The sequence below is a fragment of the Nestor notabilis genome, unplaced genomic scaffold (genome assembly GCF_000696875.1).
Source record: "Nestor notabilis isolate BGI_N333 unplaced genomic scaffold, ASM69687v1 scaffold11270, whole genome shotgun sequence".
In the NCBI taxonomy this organism is placed as follows: Eukaryota; Metazoa; Chordata; class Aves; order Psittaciformes; family Psittacidae; genus Nestor; species Nestor notabilis.
The window spans coordinates 1-24,113 of record NW_009909741.1 but is presented as its reverse complement, the minus strand read 5'-3'; the positions used below and the strand labels follow the sequence as shown (position 1 = coordinate 24,113).

At 41.8% G+C, this 24,113-nt stretch overlaps 2 protein-coding genes across 2 annotated transcripts in view; one reads left to right on the top strand and one right to left on the bottom strand.

Moving 5' to 3' along the window:
- ZFYVE26 (zinc finger, FYVE domain containing 26) overlaps window positions 1–13,614 on the top strand; it is a 46,187-nt gene extending 32,573 nt beyond the window's left edge. The window contains exons 30-42 of the mRNA XM_010021470.1: window positions 948–976; window positions 3,260–3,381; window positions 3,469–3,689; window positions 4,340–4,487; window positions 5,585–5,794; window positions 6,623–6,838; window positions 8,290–8,487; window positions 8,800–9,002; window positions 9,853–9,994; window positions 10,536–10,595; window positions 11,882–12,064; window positions 12,470–12,514; window positions 13,405–13,614. Coding sequence (XP_010019772.1) covers window positions 948–976; window positions 3,260–3,381; window positions 3,469–3,689; window positions 4,340–4,487; window positions 5,585–5,794; window positions 6,623–6,838; window positions 8,290–8,487; window positions 8,800–9,002; window positions 9,853–9,994; window positions 10,536–10,595; window positions 11,882–12,064; window positions 12,470–12,514; window positions 13,405–13,614 — 1,987 coding nt within the window. The remainder of the gene's footprint in view (window positions 1–947; window positions 977–3,259; window positions 3,382–3,468; window positions 3,690–4,339; window positions 4,488–5,584; window positions 5,795–6,622; window positions 6,839–8,289; window positions 8,488–8,799; window positions 9,003–9,852; window positions 9,995–10,535; window positions 10,596–11,881; window positions 12,065–12,469; window positions 12,515–13,404) is intronic.
- A 4,190-nt stretch (window positions 13,615–17,804) lies between these two features.
- Window positions 17,805–24,031, bottom strand: LOC104411004 (retinol dehydrogenase 12-like). The gene is made up of 6 exons (XM_010021359.1): window positions 23,882–24,031; window positions 22,942–23,097; window positions 22,558–22,662; window positions 21,946–22,155; window positions 19,933–20,122; window positions 17,805–18,146 (listed from the first exon to the last, which is right to left on the bottom strand). The coding sequence occupies exons 2-6, from the start codon at window positions 22,994–22,996 to the stop codon at window positions 18,044–18,046; spliced, it is 663 nt and encodes a 220-aa protein (XP_010019661.1). The 5' UTR covers window positions 22,997–23,097; window positions 23,882–24,031; the 3' UTR covers window positions 17,805–18,043.
- Window positions 24,032–24,113: the final 82 nt, after the last annotated feature.

Below are 24,113 nucleotides of genomic sequence, written 5' to 3'. Positions count from 1 at the left end.
CAAGCTGTGTTGAACATATCTGTGTTTAATAATCAGTTATTCTATAATCCCTTGATTATGACTTCTTGAACCCTTGGGGATTCAAATACAAGTTCAGTATTACACAGGCTTTGAAACTGCCTTAATAAAAGGGACAGGTGTGATGACAGATTTTCATTATGTGGTTGCTTTAAGCTGAAATTCGTTGTGTGTATGTTAAGCCAGCTGGTGAAAAGTGCAGCTGAAAAGAGTGAATTTTACTCGTGGTGACCCTGTCAAGCCTGCTGATACTGCTATCTGGGTCACAGAGTGTAAAACTCTTTCTCAGCTGCACTTTCAGCTGCATTTCCTCTTTTTCTAGCAAGCCTGCAGATAGCAGTATTCCACTATGGCAGTACTGGCAGGCTTGCTGTGAAAAGAGCAATACTGTGCAGATCTGAAAAGGAACCTCTGAAAAATCAAGCAGTCACCTCTAGTTAAACCAGTTTGCATCAGAATGGTTGGTTATTCTGCCAAATTAGGTCAGCTACCAGTAAGTTTGAATGCCACTTGTCATGTTTTAATTGTTTAAGTGTCTGGGTTTGTATATCAAAACTAATTAAATCTGAAAGACAGAGATCTGGATGCCAAAGCCTTAAATTTAGTTCTGAAATATTCTGGTACGGGGAAGCTCTTGTTCTTGGTGTCTGCTTTTTTATGATGTGTGCCACAGTACTATTCCTAAAGAAGGTTTTAAGAACTAATTACTTAGTGTAGTTGAAATACAACAATGCAGAGGCAGGATATTATGTTTCCAGATAGTAGGGGTTAGGGGCAGGGCAATGAGTTAGAGAGGGCAGGGAGAGAGAGGTTAGATTTTTACAAGACAATGTTCTGAGAAGGCTAGTCATATTCATGTCTCTTTTAAAACTGTTTTCCTCAGTGTGCTGGAGTAAGCATGATGTTTTTTTTCTGTCATTTCATTACAGCAGAGAAGAGGATCAGGACCAAGTGGAAGGTGAGGAATGGAGTAATGTTAAATTTTTTTTTTTTTTTTTTTTTTTCTTAAGTGCCTGATGAGCAGCAGGGTTAGAGATGGGAAGCTGGAGATAGAGATCATAGACTCACAGAATCATAGGACGGTTTGCATTGGAAAGGACCTTAAGATCATTTAGTTCCAAACCCCCCGCCTTGAGCAGGGACGCCTCACACTAGACCATGTTGCGTAAGGCTCTGTCTAACCTGGCCTTGAACACCGCCAGGGGTGAAACATAGGGGTAAGAAGCTGATGCATCTAGTTGCAGCTGAAGGGTGATAAAAGCCTCAGTTACAAAATATCAGTGATGTTCTTTGAGCAGGCTGAAACTGAGCATTTCAAACTTCTGTGAATGGAAACAGATTTAGGAGAGATGTCTGAGCCAATATTCAATGTGCTGAATGGGGATTAAAGGAAGGAACTGAAAAACAACAACAGTTGGAAAATGCACTTTGCATACTACAAACAGCCAGTGAGAGGTTGTGGTGTGAGTAGGAATTAATTAGCCCACTACAGAGCTGTGCTTGAGTGATCATTTTTTTACAAACCACAGTAGTGCAACTCAATACCACTGCAGTGTGCTGTAGCGTTTGATACCCCATGCTGGCTGGGGGGAGCATAGGATGAGGCCTCTCTCATGGGTCTGGTGGTATCCTGAGTTCCATCTCCTTTGTTAGTTGTTGTGAATATGGACTAATAATTTCACTTCAGTGCCTCAATTTCCACATCTAATATCTTCAGGAATAATAATAAAATTTAGTTGACTTTTTCTTTGCCATTTTTCCTCAGAAGTATTTACTGTTTGTTTTTAGTCTGGTGTTTGAGATGATTCTGCAAAATTTTCCTACACTGACATGAAATTCTGGCAGACCAAAATATAGTTACTGGAAGTGCTTATAGCAGTAATGTGAAACAGGGTGCAAAATATTCATTTGTGATACAAAACGAATAAGTATTTTTCCTTACTTGTTCCTTTTAAGTATGATGGGCTGTTGGAGTTGGGACTTTTTTCTGCTGTTGACAGAAGTTTGCTTTACTGCTACCTTTGTTACAAGACTGAAACAGCTGAAATGCAGCTTCTGAGCTGCTGCTTCTGGTTAGATCTTTCTGCCTGCAGCATTGCTGTGCATCACTGGGCCCATATGATTCGTTCAGTAGGAGTGAATAAGAACAGTATCAAAATCCTCAGATCGAAGAGGGAAAGTGTTTTGTTCTGCTTTTCTAATTTTTCTGATGACACTGAAGAAGGCTTATTGAATGCTTCCAAGCCTGCTTTATTCTAGTTATTCCAGTTTCCAGTTACATTTAAAACCAGCATCTTAATTTTTATTTGCCCTACAGTTTTAGAGTTATTCAAGACTCTGAGAGTCCTTCTGTGAAATCTAGAACAGTGAATTTTGAGACTTTTTAAGTTTTTCCAAGGAGAAGGAGGAGAAGGAAAGAGTAGCAGACTAGCATTATTCTCAATTTCTTAGCACTGTGATATTGGCTGTTGTTTTTCTGCCAGGAACCACAATCACAAACTCGAGCATCAGAGAGCTTGTGCATTCTCAGCTGCACTCAAATGACAGACAGTATTTGATTTGTAGCTATTCTGGGTTACTAATTTCAAAACAGAAATTACCTTAATTTGGAGGAAAGAAAAAGACTTTTCACAGAAACGAAATTTCTTGAATCGTTTGGTCAAAACTCCAGCTGTCTGCAATACTATTTCATGTGGAAAAAACCATAATGAGTTAACTCATCTTCTCGCAGTCTTTCGTCTTAAAGCTGCTGGACTATATGTTGAAATAACCTAAATTCTGAAAAGAAGATACAGGCAGTGAAGTCAATTTACCCTTTCTTTTACAGCTGGTTCTTCAGTTTCCCTTTTTAGCTGTAACCCACAGCTCTCAAATTTCTACTTCTCTCCTCCTCAGAAATATTGAATAACTTGCCTGAGAGAAGGCTAAAGGGGGAAGGTTGCTGTGCTTGATGTCCTGCAGGATAAGAGTTGGGTAATCATTTGAAGATATGTTACTGGAGCCAGGTTTTTTGTGGTACGGTGTTGGTAACAGTGAGAGTGAGTTTAAGTACAATTTGGCAGCCTGCTGAGGAATGGAAATATTTCTGTAATCTGTATGCTAAACATGTCATACTGGCAGAAAGTGGCTCAGTGAGAGGATTACACATGATTGTCTTGCAAGAGCATAGGAATACTCTGTGTCTTTAGCCAGGTTTGTTGTACGATGATTCTTCCTGGTGGGAGGGTTTTTTTAGCTGTAGAAACTTCTAATAATGATTATTTCACAGTGGTGCGAATACCCAAAGCAACTGAGCTTGAATGGATTTTTTCCCTGAATGAAGAGGAGAATGAAATTGTACGCAGTGAATTTTATTATGAACAGGTGAGGTCTGGAGAAAGTTGAATATAAGCAATTTCCTTGTGAACTACCTCAATACCCATATTTGTCTGTCTTTCCTTGAATTGCCAGGCTCCCAGCTCTTCCTTGTGTATTGCCATCCTTAGCCTGCACAGTGACAGCATAGTCTGTGGACACCAGCTGATAGACTACTGCTGCAAGTTGTCCCAAGGGCTCACTAATCCGGAGGTGGATGCTGGTCTGCTTATGGACATCATGAAGCAATTGCTTTTCAGTGCCAAAATGATGTTTGTAAAAGCTGGAAGGAGCCAGGACCTAGCTCTCTGTGACAGGTGATTTATCAGATGTTCACTAGAGCGTATTGAGGTATTGTTGAGACTATTATCCTTTTTTACTGGGGAGTTGGAGCATGGGAGGCTTGTTTTGTGGTTGTACTGTGGACATTTTAAACAAGAGAAGTTCATAATTTAAGAGTTAAAATGGTAGAAATTCAAGTAATATGATTATACAATATTTACTTAGAAAATTATCAGAGTATGTAGAAATAATTCACAAAGATTGTAATAATCACAAAGAAGTAAATATTTTACTTCTGATATTTTATATCTGCTTTCAATCTGTATTTGAATATAGGATTTTAAACCTGTGCTTCCTGAGAATGAGCATTTTACACTTACCTCAGGTTGTGTCCTACAGATCTTGAGGTGGTGGGTGTAATATATACATTTCACATGTACTGTTTTGATTTGGCAACACAATTGGTGCTTACGATCAGCCTCTGCCAGTGTTCTACTGAATGTGGCAACAACAAAAAAAAGAAGGTAAAAAGCAGTCTGAATAGGATAGTGTGATGGATAGAGAAACCTGGTATATTGGTGACTAGGAACCACTGCTTTAAGAGTTGTCTTTGACATGAAGTTCTTTAAGTGTACGATAATAGTGAAAGTGTATGTATTTGTTTAATCTCTTTGTTTTCTCCTAGCTACATCAGCAAAGTGGATGTGTTGAATATTTTGGTTGCTGCTGCCTACCATCCAATACCATCTTTGGATCAGATTCTTCTCCCTGCAGCAGTAACAAGGTTAAGAAATCAGCTTCTGGAAGCAGAGTACTATCAACTAGCTATAGAGGTAATGACAGTGGAGGGATGTCAGTGTTAATAATGCTTCTGTAGTGGCTTTTGGTTTTCTCCCTCTTGAGTTCAGATAGATGTGATGTGTGAAATGGACAATATTTAAACAGTTGCAAAATGGGATTCAGTTTTTAAACAAGGAAAAATGATTTTATGAACACTGGAAAAAAATTTCTGAGAAGGAAGAGTCCTACTGCTGTGCAGTAGGCTGCTGAAAGAAAGGGTAGGGGCCTTGTTTCCCAGGACAATTAAAATTGGAGTGGAGTAACTGTAAGAAAGTCATTAAATGGAGGAATCTTGTATCCAGTAGAATGGGTGAGACATCCTTTGTGGCAGGACTTTATCTGAAGCTTGTACGTTTGATTTCATTTGTCTGTAATCCCACAGCAGACATTAGTAAGGCACCTTGCCCAAGCGTTTACTTTGAAATCAGCAATGGTAGCAAATCTGTCTATTGGAGTTCATCTTGTGTCCTTTAATATTCTGTTTTCCTCCTGCTCCCAGGGTTTTGTAAGCCTCTGTTTTATGGCTTTGCAGTTTGTTAAACACAGGATTACGATACTGCAAACTGGATTAAGATTTTTAAGGGGTAATAAACAGTAGGAATAGATGACCTATTTGAATACAAACAGTTCATACTTAAAGGCATCTGGTCCACTAAAGAAAATCAGGAATAAATTTGATCAGCAGAATTATCTGAAGTAAAAAAATTTGCTGACAGTTTGTGAAGCGTCTTCTATTGCTTTTTTTTTCTTTTCCCCCTTAAGCTGATGAATTCTGTTCTGTAAAAACCTGCTTTAGAAAAGCAGATGTGAAAATGTCCCAAGTTTTAAAAATGCTGAACTGAAATTTCCTATATAAATCACTGCTTCAACTTGTGCAATAAAAAAATACCTCTACATTTGGAGATCATGGGTGTTTTGGTAGTTAGCATTTTGTGCCAGTAATAGGGAAATAATCAGCACGGATTTTTTCGTGTTTTGTTTGGGTTTTAATGGGACATGTGCTCACAGTCACAGACAGTGTGATAAGCCAGTTTTCCTGTTTTCTGTACTGGGACTGTTTTGCAATATTAACAAACAATTTTTAATTTAGGTTTCTACAAAATCTGGGTTGGATCCAGGTGGAGCATGGCATGCTTGGGGCATGGCTTGCCTTAAAGCTGGAAATTTAAGTTCAGCCAGAGAGAAGTTTAACCGGTGTTTAAAACCACCTATGGATCTAAACCAGCTGAACCATGGTTCAAGGCTGGTCCAGGATGTGATACAGTACCTGGAGTCCACAGTGAAGCCCATACTCATTGCGGTAAGAGTCTTTCTGTTCTGTCTGCTCTGAAGAGCTATAGCAAAGTCAAGTGATGATGTTTAATACACATCTGATAGCAGTGCATATCAGGTGTGTTATGTTTGCATCCTTCTTTCATCATGATTGCATACCGCAAACTGGGTATTTTTGGTAGTTTTTTTAGCTGTTTCATCATAGTGAATTGGTGGCTGAGAACCAGATCATGCTTGGTAGAGGGGAAAGAAGCTGTACTGGTTAATATGTTATTACTAAGGAAGTAATACAATTCAATTATGGTCTTGAGGAAACTAAACTCAATTCCAGTGATATGTTGTGACACTGCGGTGATGGCATTTTTGTACTGAAACTCTGACAGCTTTGCAGGAATTCAGGGGAGGAATTACAATTGCTTTCCCACTCTTCTTAAACACTTTATTTAGGTGTTTTGGAATTAGCTCTGGTAGTTCTAATTAGGTACCAAGAAATTACTTTTAGTACTTAGTAACTGCAGAACCATAATCATGAAAGACCTCTTAGTAGTACATATTTTAGGAGAATAAAAGCCTGTTTGAACTATTTATTGAAGTAGCTGTTGACAGTGGAATCGTGTTTAAATAGGCCTCCAACAGGAGGCTAGCTAATTGTGCTAGCTATAGCAACATGCAGCACTTCTATTGGTAGCAGGGTTCCAATCTAGTGTTTATAAAAAGCATTTACTGGATTTTCATCCTTCTAAAGCAATACCTATTTTAAAAACAACAATAACAATGCTTCAAGGCCAAGTGACAAGATCTAACTGAAAAGAAAGTTTGCTCATCAGCTATCATTGATTCTCTGCTTTAATGGCAGGATGATGATTACTTTGCCACGTTGAGGGAACTTGAAGCAACACTGAGAACGAGAAGTCTGTCTCTGGAGATGATGTGTGAGGGGAAGATTCAGCACAACAGCTACTATCAAGAGTGCTTGTTCTATTTACACAGTTATGGCACTAATCTGGCGATAATAAGCTTCTACATGAGGCATGACTGTATGAGAGAAGCACTGCTTCACTTGTTAAATAAGGTGGGTAATCTAATTTGCCGTCATCTAAATTGAAATTTAAAAAGTAGCTAAGAGGGCTTGAAGGCCAGTCTAAGACAGTGATGAGCATCATGCAGCGTTCTGGGTGGTTTTCTGCACAGGAGTTTTCGGAGGTCCTAAATGTTGTTATATGCACTATCCAGGGACTGACAAAATTCAGTGACATGAAAAAATAACTTTAATCTTAACATTTTATGTTTAATCCCTCTTCCCTATTGTGTCAAAACAGTGGCTTCTAGAGGTCCTGCATCAGCAGCTCTTGGTATTTTTTCTACAAAGCTGAAAACCTGGGATTACTGTCATACAGTTTAGAAAAGAGGAGGAAAATTTTGAATTCCAACATGCTGGTAACACTAGACACTTCACTCTCTTACAGTGGCTCTGCCTCTTGGCATTGTTTGTTGAATCAGACACCCACATTTGCACTTCTATAACCATCAGGAATATAAGGGAATCATGTCCCAGAGGACAGGAATCTAAGGAAGCCAAAAGCTGGTTTTCAATTCTCCCTTAGGAAAACTGCATAATATAGAAGGGCTTAAGAATCTCTGGAGAAAACAGTTACATTACAATTAAACCTAGAAATTATTCCAAGGTTCTCATTAATTAAGGGTGCTTCTTTTGGACAAGGAGACCGGTAGTGATCATGCAAACTAGAGAGGAAGATTTGTTACCTTAAAGCGATAAGGTACTAGGCTTCTGTTGAAACATTTTGCAGTTGGATGTCTGGAAACATTTTATGCATACAGGCTTTGTAGCTTGTATCTTATGCTTAGATTTAAAAAACAAACAAAAAAAATCCTATCATGGCCTGCATAAACATTTTAAAGACATGTTGTGACACAGGCTTCTATCCATAGTAACCTCAATATGTAAGCCTGCAATTTGTGAGACCATAGTAAATATCTCTGTCAGCTCATTACTTGTGAGGTTTCATCTGAACTGCTGTGCCCACTTTTGGGTTCCCTAGTACAAACCAGACATTGTCAGAGTGAAGGCAAGGCCACCAAAGTGGCTAGGGGCCTGAGTCACATGACATTTGAGGAGAGTGGCAGAGCTAGTTTTTTCCAGCTTGAAGAAGGAAAGGCTAAAGAAGACCTTTGCGCTGTTTTCAGCTTCCAAGTGGGTGATTATACAGAAGATAGATTCAAGCTTATCTCATATGTGCACAGTAAAAGGGTGACAGCCAGAGGGGTTGTTAAATTGCCATATTATCATGCACAGAAGTTGACTGGACAAGCCCAGAGCAGCATGGCCTAACTTGGAAGCCATTCTTTGAGTGGGGGTTTGAACCAAATGACCTCTAGAGATCCCTGCCAAACTAAATTATTTAGGAATTTTATGAACTCTGTCACTTATCACTGCTTTATATTATATAAGGAAAATCAACAAGCCACAGTGGCTTTGCTTCAAGCTACCTTTCTGATGTGTAGGAATCCCCATCAGAAGTGTTCATTGAAGGGATCTTCATTCCAAGTTATGAAAGTGGAAAACTGCATATGCTGGAGAACTTGCTGGAAACCATTGATCCAGGACTGGAGAGCTGGGGAGTCTACTTGATTGCAGCCTGCAAATACTTGCAGAGGAAGAACTATTACCATATTCTGTATGAGCTGCAACAGTTCATGAAGGTAAGATGAGGGTCAGTGCCAGCTCTTCCAGTGAAATGTTGAATACTGTCAGACTTTGTTATTTGGTGTAAATCTGCATGATGGGCAAGTATATTTTTTGCTTCTTTCCAATCCTAAGAAACAGGTAGGAAGGCCTGAGCCTGACTGAAGCTGATCTGCTATGCATTTGTCATGGATCTGGCACATTGCAGTAGCTTAACTACTGTTTTAATGAAAACAGACATTGCCTGCTTTGTGTGAGCACTTCATTACAGACAGTAATTAGTGAAAGTCCACTTTGGTCCACCTTAGTGTTCAGTATGTTTCTTCTAGGATCACGTTCGTGCTGCCATGACCTGCATTAGATTTTTCACTCATGGAGCAAAGTCTTACACTGAACTGGGAGGCAAACAGACATGGCTTCTAAAGATCAAGGACCATCTCAAAGTCTATCTGCAGGAGGTCTCAAGAAATTCAGGAAGGAAAAAAATGGCATTCACTTTTCGGAAGAAAATGTCTGCTACAGATGTGTCAAGGTATCAAAAAACAGGAAGTTGAGTCATAGGAAAAGGGAAATTCAGGCTTTTATGGGGGTTTTTAGGTGGTGGGGTTTTTTATTTGGGGGGGTGGAGTTGTTTTTTGTTTGGTTGGTTTTGCTTGTTTTTTGTTTTAGTGCTTATGTTTAACTTGGATTTAGCCAGCACATCCTAGCTATGCCTGACCCAAATCTGACTTTTATGTAGTTGCAATTACAGGATTCCTGTTACCTTTTCCCCCAGTAACCCAACTCAGGAGATGAGCAATTGTTTCTACTAAAAATATCAGACCATGTGTCATCTACCTTCCTCTAATTAAAAGAAAAAAAGCTCTCTGCAAAGCAAGCAGTCTCTCGGTGCTTAGGTGCTTACCAGGGTTAACTCAAAACAGTCAACTATGTACAAGTTATAGGTGCCAGACATAACTGAATCCCTGTATTCAAAACTTGAAGTGTAAATTTAGCCAGATGTCTCTTGTACTTGGGGTTTTATACCCTGTTTTTCTTAGGGGCTTGTTTCTTTCCTTTTTTTTGGGCTAGACACTAACTTAAAGGTGGGGGTAGAAAAGAGGAAGCAGATACTCACTTGGAATCCAAATTCTCTGTCTCACTTTGAAATAATATGAACAAGTGCTCACCTTCAGGTTGTGGTGCATGATAAGTGCACAGATCTGAAAATATCTCATTGCTGCAGATTTGGCTACACAAAAGACAAAGTCAAAAAGTAACTAAAATAATAATTCCTTGGAAATACGTCTTATTTTGAAATGTGTTCAAGAAAGAGAAGGTGTCAATTATTATTTGTGTGAACTTTTATTTCAAAATAAAGTCTGAATTTTTCCTCTGTCTAGGCACATCAATACAGTTGATCTGCAGATGGAAGTAACAAAGTTCCTGCATCGATGTGAGAGCTCAGGAACCTCTCAAATGACAGGTTCCTCCTTGCCCACACTCTTTGGAAACAATAACATGAAAATGGATGTTGCTTGCAAGGTATGTACTTACTGCTATTTCAAACATAGCTCTATTTTTCATCAACAGTGTTAACCTGATACACACACTGAAATAGTTGATGGTTGGATCAGCCTTTGGTTTTTTCATGAGTAGGTTACTTGTGTGTGTATGCAACCTACCATGTATGAAAAATTCATGGTTTTCCTCAAAGTAGCAGAGAACACATGAGAACTTGGAGCTTCTCTCCTCAAGGTTCCAATTTTCAGAGGCAGATGATCCCAAATACAAATAGTAACACGCCTTTTGACTATGCAACCTACTGTGTTTTGAAGCAAGGCAAATACTGCTGTTTATTCTAACCCTTCTTAACTTCATCTCAGCTCCATCCGTAACACAGGAAATCACTGTGTGACAGTACACCCTGTATTTGCTCTACTTGTTGGGGTTGTGCTATTCCCTGAAGTACTGCATTGTCTTTTGGCCTCTGTCTTGGGCAGAATCTGGCAATGCTTTATTATTATGCTGTATGTAATGAAAAAGGAGTGTGCATTCCCAAAATTGTCTCTGCCTCTCTTTTCAGGTCATGTTGGAAGGCAAAAACATTGAGGAAGGTTTTGGGATTGCATTTAGAGTCCTTCAGGTATGAAAAAACTTGATATAACAAGCACTATTATTATAAATGTAACTCCTGCAAGCAGCAATTGCTTAAGCAACAGATTTTTTTGCGAAGTGTCTGTTTAATCCCCCAGAAGAAAAGCTTCTTGTGAGAAAAGTCACTACTTCAGGTCTTAGCTTGGTAAGGAAATGAAAATGCTGCTTCGGTGGGCCACTTGCGAACCAATTGGGTCCTACAGTGGAACTTAATATAGCTTCTTCTTGGCTGTGTACCTTGTTCAGTGACTTGACTCTGGCAAACCACAATCACTGCTGTGAACAAGAGAGCTCTGACTTGGTAGCTCTCTGCAGTTCATGGTAGCCATGCAAAGACACAGTGAATAAAATAAGTCCAGGGCTGTCTCTGTGCTATTCTCCTGGCTGAGAGCAAAACTAATTAACTGGAAACTCTCTCAGGGGTGTCCTCTACTTCCTCTTATCTGGGTAGAAGTTGAGGTGCCTGTTAGTCAGCATAGCTCATGATGCTCCAAGCTTTTCTGTGTGTTTCTTATCCGTGTTAGGAGCTGCTAAAAGATACTACTTCAAGCAGTGCAGTTAGCTGGAACAGAGGGTATAGCAGGACCAGTTCTGGACAGAGGTGGCACACTGAAAGAGTATTTGTGGATATGGCAGGCCCTGCTCCCTCTTTCAGGTCAGGATGTACAAGGCAGAATGCCTGTTTGTAGTGAGATGGAGAGCCTTAGTAAAATAGCACTTCTTAACAGCAACAGTAGCCACTACCCCCTGTTAAAACTGGAGCAGCTTCTGCTTTTTTCTTTTTTCTTTATCTTTATTTTCTTGCCTTATTCATGGCAGGATCAGTCTACAGCTTTATCATCTCTTCCTTCATATGGGAGGTGTACAATGGTCAGTTACCGCCTGTTTCTCAGGACGCGTGCAGGGTGGCTGCTGGTGGAGTGGCTGGAGGAATACAGTGGGAGCTTGCTAAGTGAGGGAGAGGTGGGGAGGGACCTAGGAAAGATCTTTTGCCAGAACTAAAAAATCATTATTTTGCCACCTGTGAGAAGGAGGTGGTAACAGTGCTCGTGTTCTTGAGCAAAACTGAGTGTTGCCAGTCTGATTATAGAAAACCTTTGAGGTAGCTTTGAGCATTGGTGACTGGCAAATCAGAGGCCCCCAAACCAGCTGTGATACTTTGTAGCATGATGTGATATTGTCATTAAGAGAGATTGTCTCAGCTGTGTAGACTCTCTGTGTGAAAACCTGCTGAAAACATTTAAAGTGTTTCTTTGATGTTCCACCTACCCCTAGGACTTCCAGTTGGAGGCTACAGAAGTGTACAGCAAAGTGGCCAAGCAGCTGGTGAAGCAGCAGAAGTACAGTGAGATCCGGCAGCTCCTCAAGTGTGTCAATGAATCTGGAGTTGCAGCAAAAAACGATGGGGACAACATTATCCTAAACTGTCTAAATGAATGCAAGAGCATTCCGGCTGAGGTAATTCTATCCTGCATTATGTCCATTTTGAAGCAGAATGGGTACAATATAGGCTACAATATAATATAGGCTACAGGGAAACCATCCAGTGGTGCCTGTGCTGCTCTTTTGGTGAGATCTTCTTATCTCCTGGCTCTGTACTGTGTGCATTGTTTAAAGGTGGGAGTGTGTGGTTTGCCTTATGCAAGTTACGCCATGTTTATGGTAAAAGGAGGAATTAGACTTTGTATTTTTGACACCTGCAGCCCTTGCAGCTGGGACCCCTTGCAGCTGGGACAATGTAACCGTCTAGCTGTGATCTCAGCTGCCCTTCCTTTGTGCAAGGGTTTGGTGCCTGATGGGGTGAAGATTTGCAAATTATAGTCACTCTAAATGTGAATACTTTTTTCCCTTCTTTGGATACAGGATCTTGATAATCTGATTCAGGATATGGACAGTGATGAAAACAAGGTAAGTAAAAGTACAATAGAGGAACTCCTTTAGCAAGAGCTAAACAGCTCAGTCTTGGTCTGCAGCCTGTGTGTTCTCTTTTACCATCTTCTCTCTCATCCTCATCCAAGCCAAAGATTTGAAGGCCACTTCCTAGATTGTAGAAATCGCAGTGAATTTCTCAGGGCTATGGTGTTTGTGATTGTAGAGCTGAGAGATGAAAGTTTGTGGTTTTGTTATCCAATGTCTCATACAGATGCATGTAAGTTTCTAGTAATGGCAGACAGCTAATGAGGATCAGCATACCTCCAGGATGACCATTTCAGCTTACTGTTTCAGGATAATACTATTTCTACTGTGATCAAGAGTTAAGTAATAAAACTTCTCAAATTCTGATATACTTTTTTTCTTAGAGGAAGCAAGGGTTAAACTACTTTGTTTCTTTGTTAGCTTTCATACCAGCCAGCCAAGCCCCTGGAGAGTCACAGATAAATCTGTGAACTGTAGGTGCATGTTTATAGATGAAGAAGCTGTGGCTCAGTGTTTGTGGCTGCTTGTAGATCCGGTGTGGCCTAGCTGGGAATAAAATGTTGAGATTTGTGGCTGTCCTCTGGCCTGCTCCAGCTGACAAGCTCACTATGAGGGTATCGTAATTCATGCACAAAATAGGATCCCTGATGCTAATTACACGGTGATACAGTAAAAGGGGTTTCCACAACAATAAAATACAACTGTCTATCCATCTTTTACATTGGGATCTGCTCCATGCCATACTCCACTTCATAATAAGCTGCTACTACCTTGTACAACATGCTTCTGAACTAGGTATTTCCAGTGAATCCTTGCTTAACCTTGTGCTATTAGTTTACTACAGCTTTCTGACCAAGTTCTGATTGCCTCTTCTGCTTCAGATCCAGGCCTATGTGATGTGCAACAAGTTGCGTTCTGCCTACCTCGTCTCGGTGAGGCAGGAAAAGACCAGAGCAGTGCAGTTAGTGCAACATGTGCGACAGCTGGCTGAGAGCAGCAGAGATGACGTTGTGAAGGCCATCTGTACCCAGTGGCTCCTGGCACACCAGCCCAAAACCAGAAATCGGCTTCCCCAGGGCACTAGGAAATAATAAGTAATTGACGTTCACCATCACAGAGAGGGGCAAGGCGTCAAGACGGCGTAAAGGCATGTGGCTCAGCAATCTCTTGGTAAAATGGTAATCTCTTGACTGATGTTGGTGGCAAATGGATGCTGCTAATGTGCCTCTGGTGAAAGGAAGGGAACTAAATTACAAGTGCCAGTCCTGTATTTTGACAAACAGTCACTACCTCAGGGTGTTTTTTGACTATCTTTTTTGGGGAAAGGGGGCAGTTTCAAACTGAACAAGCAAGAATTTAGGTGTATAGAAGTGAGTACTTCTCTTTTGGGGGTGGGGGGTGGGAGTGTTGTTGGGGTTTGGGCCTTTTTTTTTTGTTTGTTTTGTTTTGTTTTTAAAGGTACTGACCTTTATTACATATTTTTAATCCAAAAAGCCTAAATAGAGAGAACAGTAAAATCTCATCAACTCAGTGTAGCCTGGAGTATAAAACTTTTTGTGATTATGGGTTTCCTGTAGCTTTTTGGAGACATCCCCTTTTACAAAGACTGAAATTGAGATATTATTCCTTTTTTTTTTACCTCTCCCCCCTCACTAGGAGGGGAGAGGAAAAAGAAGAAACGTGCCCGGTTTCTTTAGTTCTCTCGAAAAGGTAGGAACTGATTCTCTGTGGCAGGTTTCTACTTACCAGTCACACTGTCTCATGTGTGCCATACATATGGTACTTGAGCCCTTACTAGATGAATGAAGTTATAAAGGGCATATCCTGTAAGGGGAGTACAAAGGGAAGATAATACTTCAAAATAGTTGGAAAATCATGTACCCCTTTCTTTGCTATGGTAATATCCAATAAACTGTTGCAATGCAGCTTTACCACTGAACACTTGCCAGCAAACTTCCACAGTTTTTCATCAGGTATAGCAGAAAATACAGATACAGGAAGCTGTGGCAGAATTCAACAGGCCGTCTGTACCCCTGTCACACAGGGATTTATTTGTTTCGTGCCAGAATAATCTGTTGCTGTCAGGTACAGCTGAACACCAGACTGAATGTTTATTAACTTGACATACTGTATAGACTATACTGACAGGCTTTGCTCTGGAAGTGTTAGGTTAACTCAGCTTTATGAAAAAGCAGGAATCTTTGTGTAATGGCTGTGTTCAGGGATGCTGAAAAAAGCAGCTGCTTCTCTGCAACTGTGACTGGGACATCAGAATGGTAGACAGTAGTAGGACCTTCAGAAAGAAACAGAACAAAACATGGTACTCAACAAGAGTTTGTGCTTGCTGTTTACATGTACTTCAGCACAAGAAGTAGGAAAACTAGTTCATTTTGGAAGTAAACTAAACTTTTTAACAAAAGAAGAAACAACAGGTTTTCTGAAGTGTGATATAACTGTAAGTAGTTTTAGTACACAACTGTCAAGTAAGAGTTTTGCACTATCCCCAAGCTCACTGTAGCGACAGAATGGACTTCTGTGGGTTCAGGAAGGACTTGATCCATCTCCTTTAGTGTTTCATGAGCAGTGCCCCACTGATGCAGACAGGTGCTTTGCTCACTAGAGCAGGGCTAGAAATGTCTCGGTGCGAAGCAGTTGAAAATGACCACATTTAGCGTTCAGAATCTCCTGACCGCAGATTTGCATTATCTCATTAGTGAGCAGTACTAATGAAAGCTTTTGTTTCTTGACCAGGCTGACCTAGCTTTCCATCAGATTACAGTATTAGGCTATTCCTAAAACCTGGCACTATTCATGTCTTCAATCATTTCCAAGTCTCTAATTATGCAGAGGAGGTTTTACTGTTTGTAGTATCCAGATCAACACTGCTGCAGTGCCTAGCATTCTGCTAGCATTCCTCCGGCTGTGTAGAGCACAGAGTGGGGTTTGCCATGCAGACCAGTCAGTTCCGTACCTGCCTTTCCTCCTGACCTCTTTGCACTGTACGTGATGCACTTTATATAGTGTTTGTTGTAATTTGATTTTCCTAACTTGGAATCTAGAGATCCTTTTCTTACCAGCAGAACTGGAATTTTGATCCTAAAATCACTAAAATTTTGATCCTGACAAACTGCCTTGTGTCACAATTAGTGCAATTAACAAGGGGCTTTGAATTTTTGAGCATCAAAAAGGGATTGAGTACTGCCAGTTAATAAGAACTTCTCTATTAATGACCAAGGTTTGTTTACAATGAAAAAAAAGAGAATAAAGTATTATGACTGTTCACATATCTTCTGTTTACTTTTTAATCTCTGCAACCTGGGGCTCTCTCTAGATCTGTGTTTTGTTTTGGCTGTGCTTAGCAGTGTAATTTGAAAGGGAAAAATTGTTCAAATCATGCAAAATCTCTGCCTCTGTGTCCTCAACATTTAGATCAGTTGGAATACCGCATCTTTAGAAGCCTTCCCAGTAGCTAGCACGGCCCCATATGTGTACTCTCACAAACCAGTAATCCTCTTTAGAGAGCTTTGAAAGTTAATCTAACTCTCCCCTGCAAGCCTCCCTTTGAGACAGCTAAATGAGCTTTAGTTCCCACATTTTACAGATCAGCTTAGAAGAAGGTGTAAATGACTTGCCCAAGGTCAAAAAGAGTGGGGGTGCATCTCTGGGAATGCGTAGTTATATACCTTATGTAAAATCTATAGTCAGACTTCTTTGAGAATTGACCTGCAAGGGCAAAATATTTCAGCCTAGAGCCCTTCTGGCCTTTTAAACGGTTTCTACTGCTCCTGAAAGCCACTTTGAAGATCAGAGACTCACACAGAGGTAACACACCAAGCCTGTGATGCTAAGTAGCATTCTATTGCTACACTATAGTTGTGGATTTAGCTTTATAGTGGAGATAAAGCCTAAAGAGGGAGGAAAAAAGTAGAGTGACAGGGAGAAGCACAAAGGGACTTTGAAGTGTTGCCTAAACAGAGTTCTCTACATTAGTAAGGCAGGTGCAGGTAACAGCAACGCCACATAAACTGATTCAATGTTTCTGAAGGAAGATACAGTCTTCTGCTGTAAAAGGAAAATGGCTTTATTTAGTATTGCTCAGAGGTAGCACAGGATTGTTCTGCATAGATGGTATCCAGGCAGAAAGAATTAATCATAAAATTAGCATTTGTTCCCCAGAACTGGCAGTTGGTCACAGTGACATGCTCATGTGCAAGTCCAAAAACTTCCAAGGTGTTTTTTTTTCCAGAAGCAGAAGATAATCCTACAAGCTGTGGCACTTGTCTTCTAACTAACTAACTGCTTAACTCTTTCAGAATCAACGTGATGATGGATCACTCTCTAGCACCCAAGGTATACTAGAGTTTCAAGGGAGCAGTCCCGTTAACTGCATGGATTGACAGGTGCCTTTTGGAAGTGCCTACTGCATAGTACTGCAGGGCCTGTAACTGCCATGGCCAGTAACTGCTGGGCAGACACATGTAAGGATTTCTGTGCAAGTCTTCCTTTCCTGTCCTGTAGCTAATTTGACCTATATCAAGATAGATAGTCTTGATCTCTGCTTCAACTATTCAGCCCTAGGTAGTTTGCTGACATGTAAAGCTAAAGTCTCAGCTGAAGTTGTTTCAATGTTTTTTAACACAGTTCAGACGTTACTCATTCTACTCTCTTTTTTGAAGTTCTAACGTCATTTAAAGTGCAGCTGGGGAGTTTATTGTGACAACTTTTACACCATCTTTTCTCATATGCTTCACAGGAGAGATGTTAATCTTTTTCAGTAAGATAATTTGCCTATGCACAATTGCAGCACTTGTGCAGCTTTTAACCTCCCAGTCACCTGCGCTGAGACCTGGGTTCTCAAAAGATATGCCAACCCTCTGTTAACTTACTGCCATCAGTGGGCAATTGGGGCCAAGATACTTCAGTGACTAGGGCCCAGCCTCTTACAGAGAATATTGAGAAAAACAATTGAGTCCACTTAGAAACTTTACCTAATGCTTGGCACAAAAAGGCCAGCACCTATTTCTGTGTGCTTGAGATCATCTGTATTGCATGGAATTGCCACAAAAACTAATGCCTTAAAGTATTTTCACTCTGACAGGTCAAATAGTAGGAACTGAAAATAACCTTATAGGTACTAAGTTGAGAGTCTTACAAATTTACTATTACTGGGGGGGTGGGATGGGGAATAAAGGTAATTCTTTAGACTACCTGGTAATCTAAACCTAAGACTGCAACCTCTATTTCTGTTCTAAAGCCAGAGGACAATAGCCTCTGCCTAACCAAGCAAAGGCTGCTCCCTGTGTCGGTGCTTTAATTCTCCAGCTAGGAAGTGGGACTGGTTGCTTATAAATCTCAATCATAAAGTGTAACATTCCAGAAATTCACATTAGATTGTGCCCATACAGCCATCATTAGGGCAGCAAAAGTATTGGAGTTCCAGTCTTGAGGTCTCTCAGCAGTGCTCTTCCCAGGAAAAGTATGGCTGGGCTCAGCCAGGTACACACTTGACATCCATGCTGCTCAGTCCCACTGGATGCCGAGGAGCTCGCAGCTCACACTCCAGAGCTTCTTTGCTGTCTCATCATCCCGACCCCATGGAGATACATATGCTGGCTGGCAATCACTGCAAGAGGTAATGTTTTATTTTTATTAAGTCAAAGGTCTCCATCTCCATTAGCACACTGAAATGTCTGTGTTAAGATAAGGGAGGTGCTTTCAATCAGCTTAACTTCAAGACCAACTGAAGGAAGGGTGGGAGGCTGTCCAGCAAATGAGCAAGGGTTAGTGCTAAGCCATCTTGAGAAAGCTTTCTTTCCAACTGCCTAGGGAAAAGTCTCTCCTAATGGCACCAAGAACTGTTACGTAAGTATACTGTCTGTTGTCTCAACTCTTAAAGAAACCTGTGTATGTTCTACTATGTACTCTTCAGTATATGTTCTCATTAATACCACCAAGAAGGGCTATAAATGCTAACCAACCTTCTCAGGAGCACCGCTTCTAGCAAACACTACAAAAAACCCCCCACCCCACTCAAACAGCCCTTCATTCTAAACTGTTTTCCCCACTCTATTGCTGTGGCATGAAAGGCAAAGCTGCCGCAGAATAGTAATACTGCGAAAGCCATGTATGATTATCCCCTTTTCCATTATCCACTGAACTAGGGCTCCTTTCTTTTCAGCTCCTGCAGTCAGACAGCACTCTGTCTGGAACAGATCATGTGTTCTCTGGAATGCTAGATGCTGCAATAACATAGGAGTTTAAGAGAACAGAGGAAAATTCATCTCCTACGATCTGTATCCAGTCTAGTGTTTTTAGAGACTCAAGAGCACAGTCTCTGATGTTCCTAAAATTACTGTGGTGGACACTAAGCCCAGAACTCCCTTCTTTTATGAGTTTAAAATCCACCAAAATTTTCTGTAGTCCAGCATGTAAATGCTCCATTTACATCCTGGGACAGACAGTCATCCAGGAAAGATTAAGACATCTATTTATATATTCAAGCCTGATTAAGATGGTACAAACTCCCAAGTGAAGATCAGACAAAGTCATTAAAGAGACTAATCTGGTCACACATCACGAGAGGAATCCTCTGCAGACACAAAGGTTCCAACAGTATCCATGTGGGGGGGAAGAAAAAAGATAAATTTTCACATTCATTTCCCAAAACCAGCACTGTTACACTGCTTTACACCCAGTGGGAAGCTGACATAAATCTGTTCAAATGTCAGTCTTCAACTCTAGGATTGATGATGACTTGAAATTGCTCTGGGCAGTAGTTTTGGTGAGGGGAAAAGGCATGACTATGTAAGGTCCTGGAGTAAGTCGAAGAAGTCGGGGTTTGTAGTGGGAGCTACATAAGAAAGTTAACAGAGCGTTGTGTCCCAGCTGATGGGTCTGTCACACTGGAGAATCAAGTTATTTTGTCACATGCCAGTCCTGAACATCTCACCTCCTAGCTCTGCAGCACCACCAGCCTGCCCAGCAACCTGGGAGCACAGGCCCCGTCTGCTCCTTCTGTGGGGTGCAACTGCAGGGAGAACCAAAGCGGTTTTCCCAGGATTGACTCAAGTGACCTCATTAACTAAACAATTCTACTGAAAGTGATTTGCCAAAATCTCAGGCAGATGGGGATTAGAGCTCTGAGCACTCTGGCCATTCCTGCACTCTGAGTACAGTGATATTCCCAGCACTAAAGGCCCTGCTATTGTGTAGAGGTGCAAATGGTCAGAGATACCTTCTATTTACTGCAACAGACCAGGAAGGGGTAATGCTCTAGCATTTGTCACCCTCAATCTTATCAGACAGCCTCTTACCCAGTCTCTCCTTAATGAAGTATGACAGTAAGTCTCATTTTCCCCAGCTAACAAGGTTGCCTTACACAATATATCACTCCATCAGCTTGTACCCACCTGAAATACTGTCCTGTCACAGAGTCTAGCTCCTCTGCTACTGCACAGTAGATACTGGTCTGAGCTCCTTCCCAAGGTGTTTTCAAGAAGAAAGAGAATATCTTCCACAGCCATGTCATTACAAATGAGTGCCGGACCAGCTCAGAATGGACAGAACCAGGATGGAGAGCATTTGCTGTGACTTTAGTGCCTGTGGCAAAAAAAAAAGTAGTCCAGGACAAATCTGCATGCACCAAACTGCCATTTTAAAAGAAAAAGTTAATATATTCCTCAATTCCACCTGCAGACAACCTAAAGGACGAGTCCAGTCATGGATACAAGGAGAGTAAGTCAAGTCCTCTGTAGTTACTACTTGCTAGATGTGATGGATACGCTTGACCCCTTAACCAAACCAGCAGTAGCTTGGTACAGGCTCCAAAGGAGGTAAAGGTCTGAGTCATAGCCAAACCAAGAACTCCTCTAGGAAACCCATGAAGAGACACTGACACAGTGAGCACTGGGGCATATGAACTTGAATACCCATCATGGGATTAAAACATGAATAGAGTGGGGCTTTTCCAAGACTCATTTATCAAGGAACAAAGGAAGTTGTGGGTAAAAGGAGTCTTGGGCACACCTTTCTATTGAATGCAATTTGACTGTGGGCCAACCACTTTACTCCATAAATACAACAGCCTAAGTGAGTCTTCTTTGAGCTCTCCCTGCTAGGAAGCATGGCCATGGCCTCCCCTTGAGCCAAGGACACCTCTCAAGTTTGCTCCTCGAGGCAGAGACCTCTTATCAACAGCAGATCTTTGGATGAGCCCACCTCAAGCTCTCCCTAAATGGCAACTGACTGCTTACCGGGCGACTCCTCCCTTGAGCTAGGACACCTCTCAAGGTTTGAGATCCTGTACCTGACACTAAGAGATCCTTCCTTACCCAGGGTGGAGAGACCCCTTGCTCACAACAGATCCTTGGTAAGTGACTGATAGTATGCTGAATTAATATTAATGAAACATTACTGATCCGTGTAGCTACTCCAATATTAATTATTATAAACATTGTATTGATTATTCCATTATATGTAAGTCATTGTCCAAGTCTGAGACTAAGATTGTACCTAGCCACACCTAGGGTCCATAAAGAGTTTAGAAAGCAAGGGGGTCCACTCTGAACCTCATGATTCAATGGGAGGGTCTTCCTTACCCTTTGCATATTGGGTCCCTGTGTGAATAAATTCGAACCAGTTTTCCTTTGTATGTTTCTTCCATGTAATAAGTTGCACTTTTACAACTTCATATTAAAATCACTTTTACTAATACCTTTGATGGTGATTCTTTAAGCAATCTAAATCACTGATCTGCAACTGGATCATCCTCCACTCCCTTCCGAGCACTGCAGTCACTACAGGCCTTCTGCAAAACAGTGTGCTAGAGGGCCTGGGTGCTACAACGGCAGCAGTTTCCATCAGACTTTTGAGAATGCCAACTTCTTTTGATTTGCTGTAATACTAATTTCCTACAGAATACAACTGTATTTTAGTAAAATAAATACTATTTAAGTTTATGAAAAGGACTGAATGATGTGGCTGTGACAGATGTTGTGACTTAAGAGGTACCGTCTTTTGCTTCTGTTCTACAGGCAATCAGTGTTTAAGGCAGCTGAGTACACATTTGCTTTTCTATTGTAGACTGTAACTACAGTTCAGCTCATTCTGGTTTTTCAGCTTCTACCTACATACCACGATTGTCTTTGTGGATGCAGCTAGTTTTTGACAAGCACCAAAGAAAAATTAAATACATTCAACTGTGCCAAGCTACTAAACTCCTCTGCCCTGTTGTTGTAAACACAACTAGTGTTCCAAGTCCTGCTTCACCATACAGGAGATATGCAAAGAGCTTTCAGTGACTCTTGCCTCAAACCATTTCATTTCCTCACAGCCAATTTCCAGACCTATCTCTGATTCACTCTCATCATCCGTAGCGCTCAAAAGCCAAGAGGGAAAACACTCTGCTCTCCAGTGGGACTTGCCTTGCAGCCGCCTCGCCAGCTCCCGGGTGAAGAGCACATTGGCCAGTTTGCTGTGACAGTAGGCGAGGCCACGGTTGTAGCACTTCTCACCATGGAGATCATGGAAGCGGATTCGGCCGCCGTGATGAGCCAGTGAGGACACGTTCACTATGCGGGCTGGGGCTGACTGCTTCAGGCGCTCCAGCAATAGGAAGGTCAAGAGAAAATGACCTAGGGGTGAGAGGAAATGTCATCCTTCTCTGAAGGTTTCCCCTGCTGGAATTTCAAAGTAGGCACGACATATTACTTACATGTTATATCTTACTGCTGCCCTCATTTCAAGTCCAGGAAAAAGACAACCCCCCCGAATCCACAGCTAAACTTTTCTGGAGCCATTAAGTTCTGCTCCTCAGCTTCCAAATGCTGGTGCAGTCATACGTTCCAAACATCCCAGGTAACATGTGGATATTTAAGCTGGGTGCACGACAAGCAAATACACTGCATCGCATCTCTAACTCTGGCCTTTCATCCTTCCCCAGGAAGGAAGGTTGAGGAAGAGAAAATGCAAAAGCAGAATTTCCTCTGGCATTTTGCCACAGACCTTGAATGAAAATGTGACCCCACTGGCCTTACCAAGATGGTTGACTCCCAGGTGCATCTCAAAGCCATCAGCAGTCTTGGAGTAAGGGCATAACATTACCCCAGCATTGTTAATGAGAATATGGAGTTCCTTCTCCTCTGCAAGAAACAACAGACATCCTTAAACAGGGAAATGGAGACCAAAGACAGACAAGAAGGTGGCACAAGTCAGCCTGTCGTGAGTTGCAGCCACAGCACCTCACAGCACAGTCTCTTGCCACAGACAGCTCATAGCCTTCTGTCAAGCCCCTGCTGTGAACTGCAGTACCCAACACAGTACAGAGATATGCAGGTCAGGGATTTGGCATCTTGCTAGAAGAGCAGACAGCAGTCCTTGGTAGAATATTCTCACTGAAAAGAGGGATCTAGAGACTGTACCTGCTAGAAATTTCTCAGCAAACTCCCGGATGGATTTCGTATCAGCCAAGTCCATTTTTTTCACAACGACTTGCTGGTTCCCTGTCTCAGCTCGAATTTCACTGGCTGCAGCTTCTGCCTTTGTTATGTCTCTGCAAGCGACAATCACCCTTGCTCCTGCAAGGGAGGTAAAAAAACAGGAACAGAAGCTGAGATCACTGGAGCACACTGGATGATTGAGGCTAAAATAAGCTGACAGTGCTTACAAACAATGTGTTGTTAATTTAGGGCACTGGCATCAGTCAAGGGAGCACCAGGGAGGGACAAAACCTCTCCTACTGTATTATTAGCTTCCACCCAGCCCAAAGCTGTTTTCAAAACACGAAAACGCATATCTGAAGTGCCTCTGCCCAGGCACTCCCAGGTCAGGAGCGTGTACCACCACACTGGCATGATAGGGTTGTATCTGCCCCTATACTGGGAATGTCAAGCCAGGAGCACAAGGAGATACTTGGATTCCAGCCAGAGTAGTTTCTCAACAGATTGTGAAAAGGATGTTTGCTCTCCTTACCAGCTACCCAGAAAACATGTAAACCAAAATAGCTTGAAACACGAATAACACAGCAGTGGATCTATGGCATTTCCCCACCTCATGTGAACAGAATACAGCAATACCAGCATCTTCCCCAGTCCTGTCTAAAAAGCTGCACTGCAGAGCATTTTCATGTCACAAGGCACATTTTTGGAGTTCAAGCAACGAAAACAGCCAAGGAACTGGGGACTTGCACCTTGGCGGCCATAACCTCTGGAGGAGCAACACTAGGGCTTGTCTGAAATAACTTTGGACTCCAGTGTTAGCACAAAACACTCCTCCCTTAGATCTGGAAGTGGGACTAGTGACACCCAGGCACACGGGCACCAGCTGCATGGGGATGCCTGCTTGGTAACTCTGTCGACTTGCCTCTTCGTGCGAGGTCTCTGGCGGTCTCCTTCCCGATGCCTGTGTTGGCTCCTGTGATTACCACCACCTTCCCGTCCAGCTTAGCTGTTGACTTACACTGTCCTCCGGCGACATACCTCCTGCAATAGAGGGCGGCAGCCCCCTCTCGACGAGGGGACCAGGGGATGTGGGTTAGCGATGGGCACCAAGAGCCCCACGTTTCACCCCAACGGCAGGATTAACCGGGAAGCCA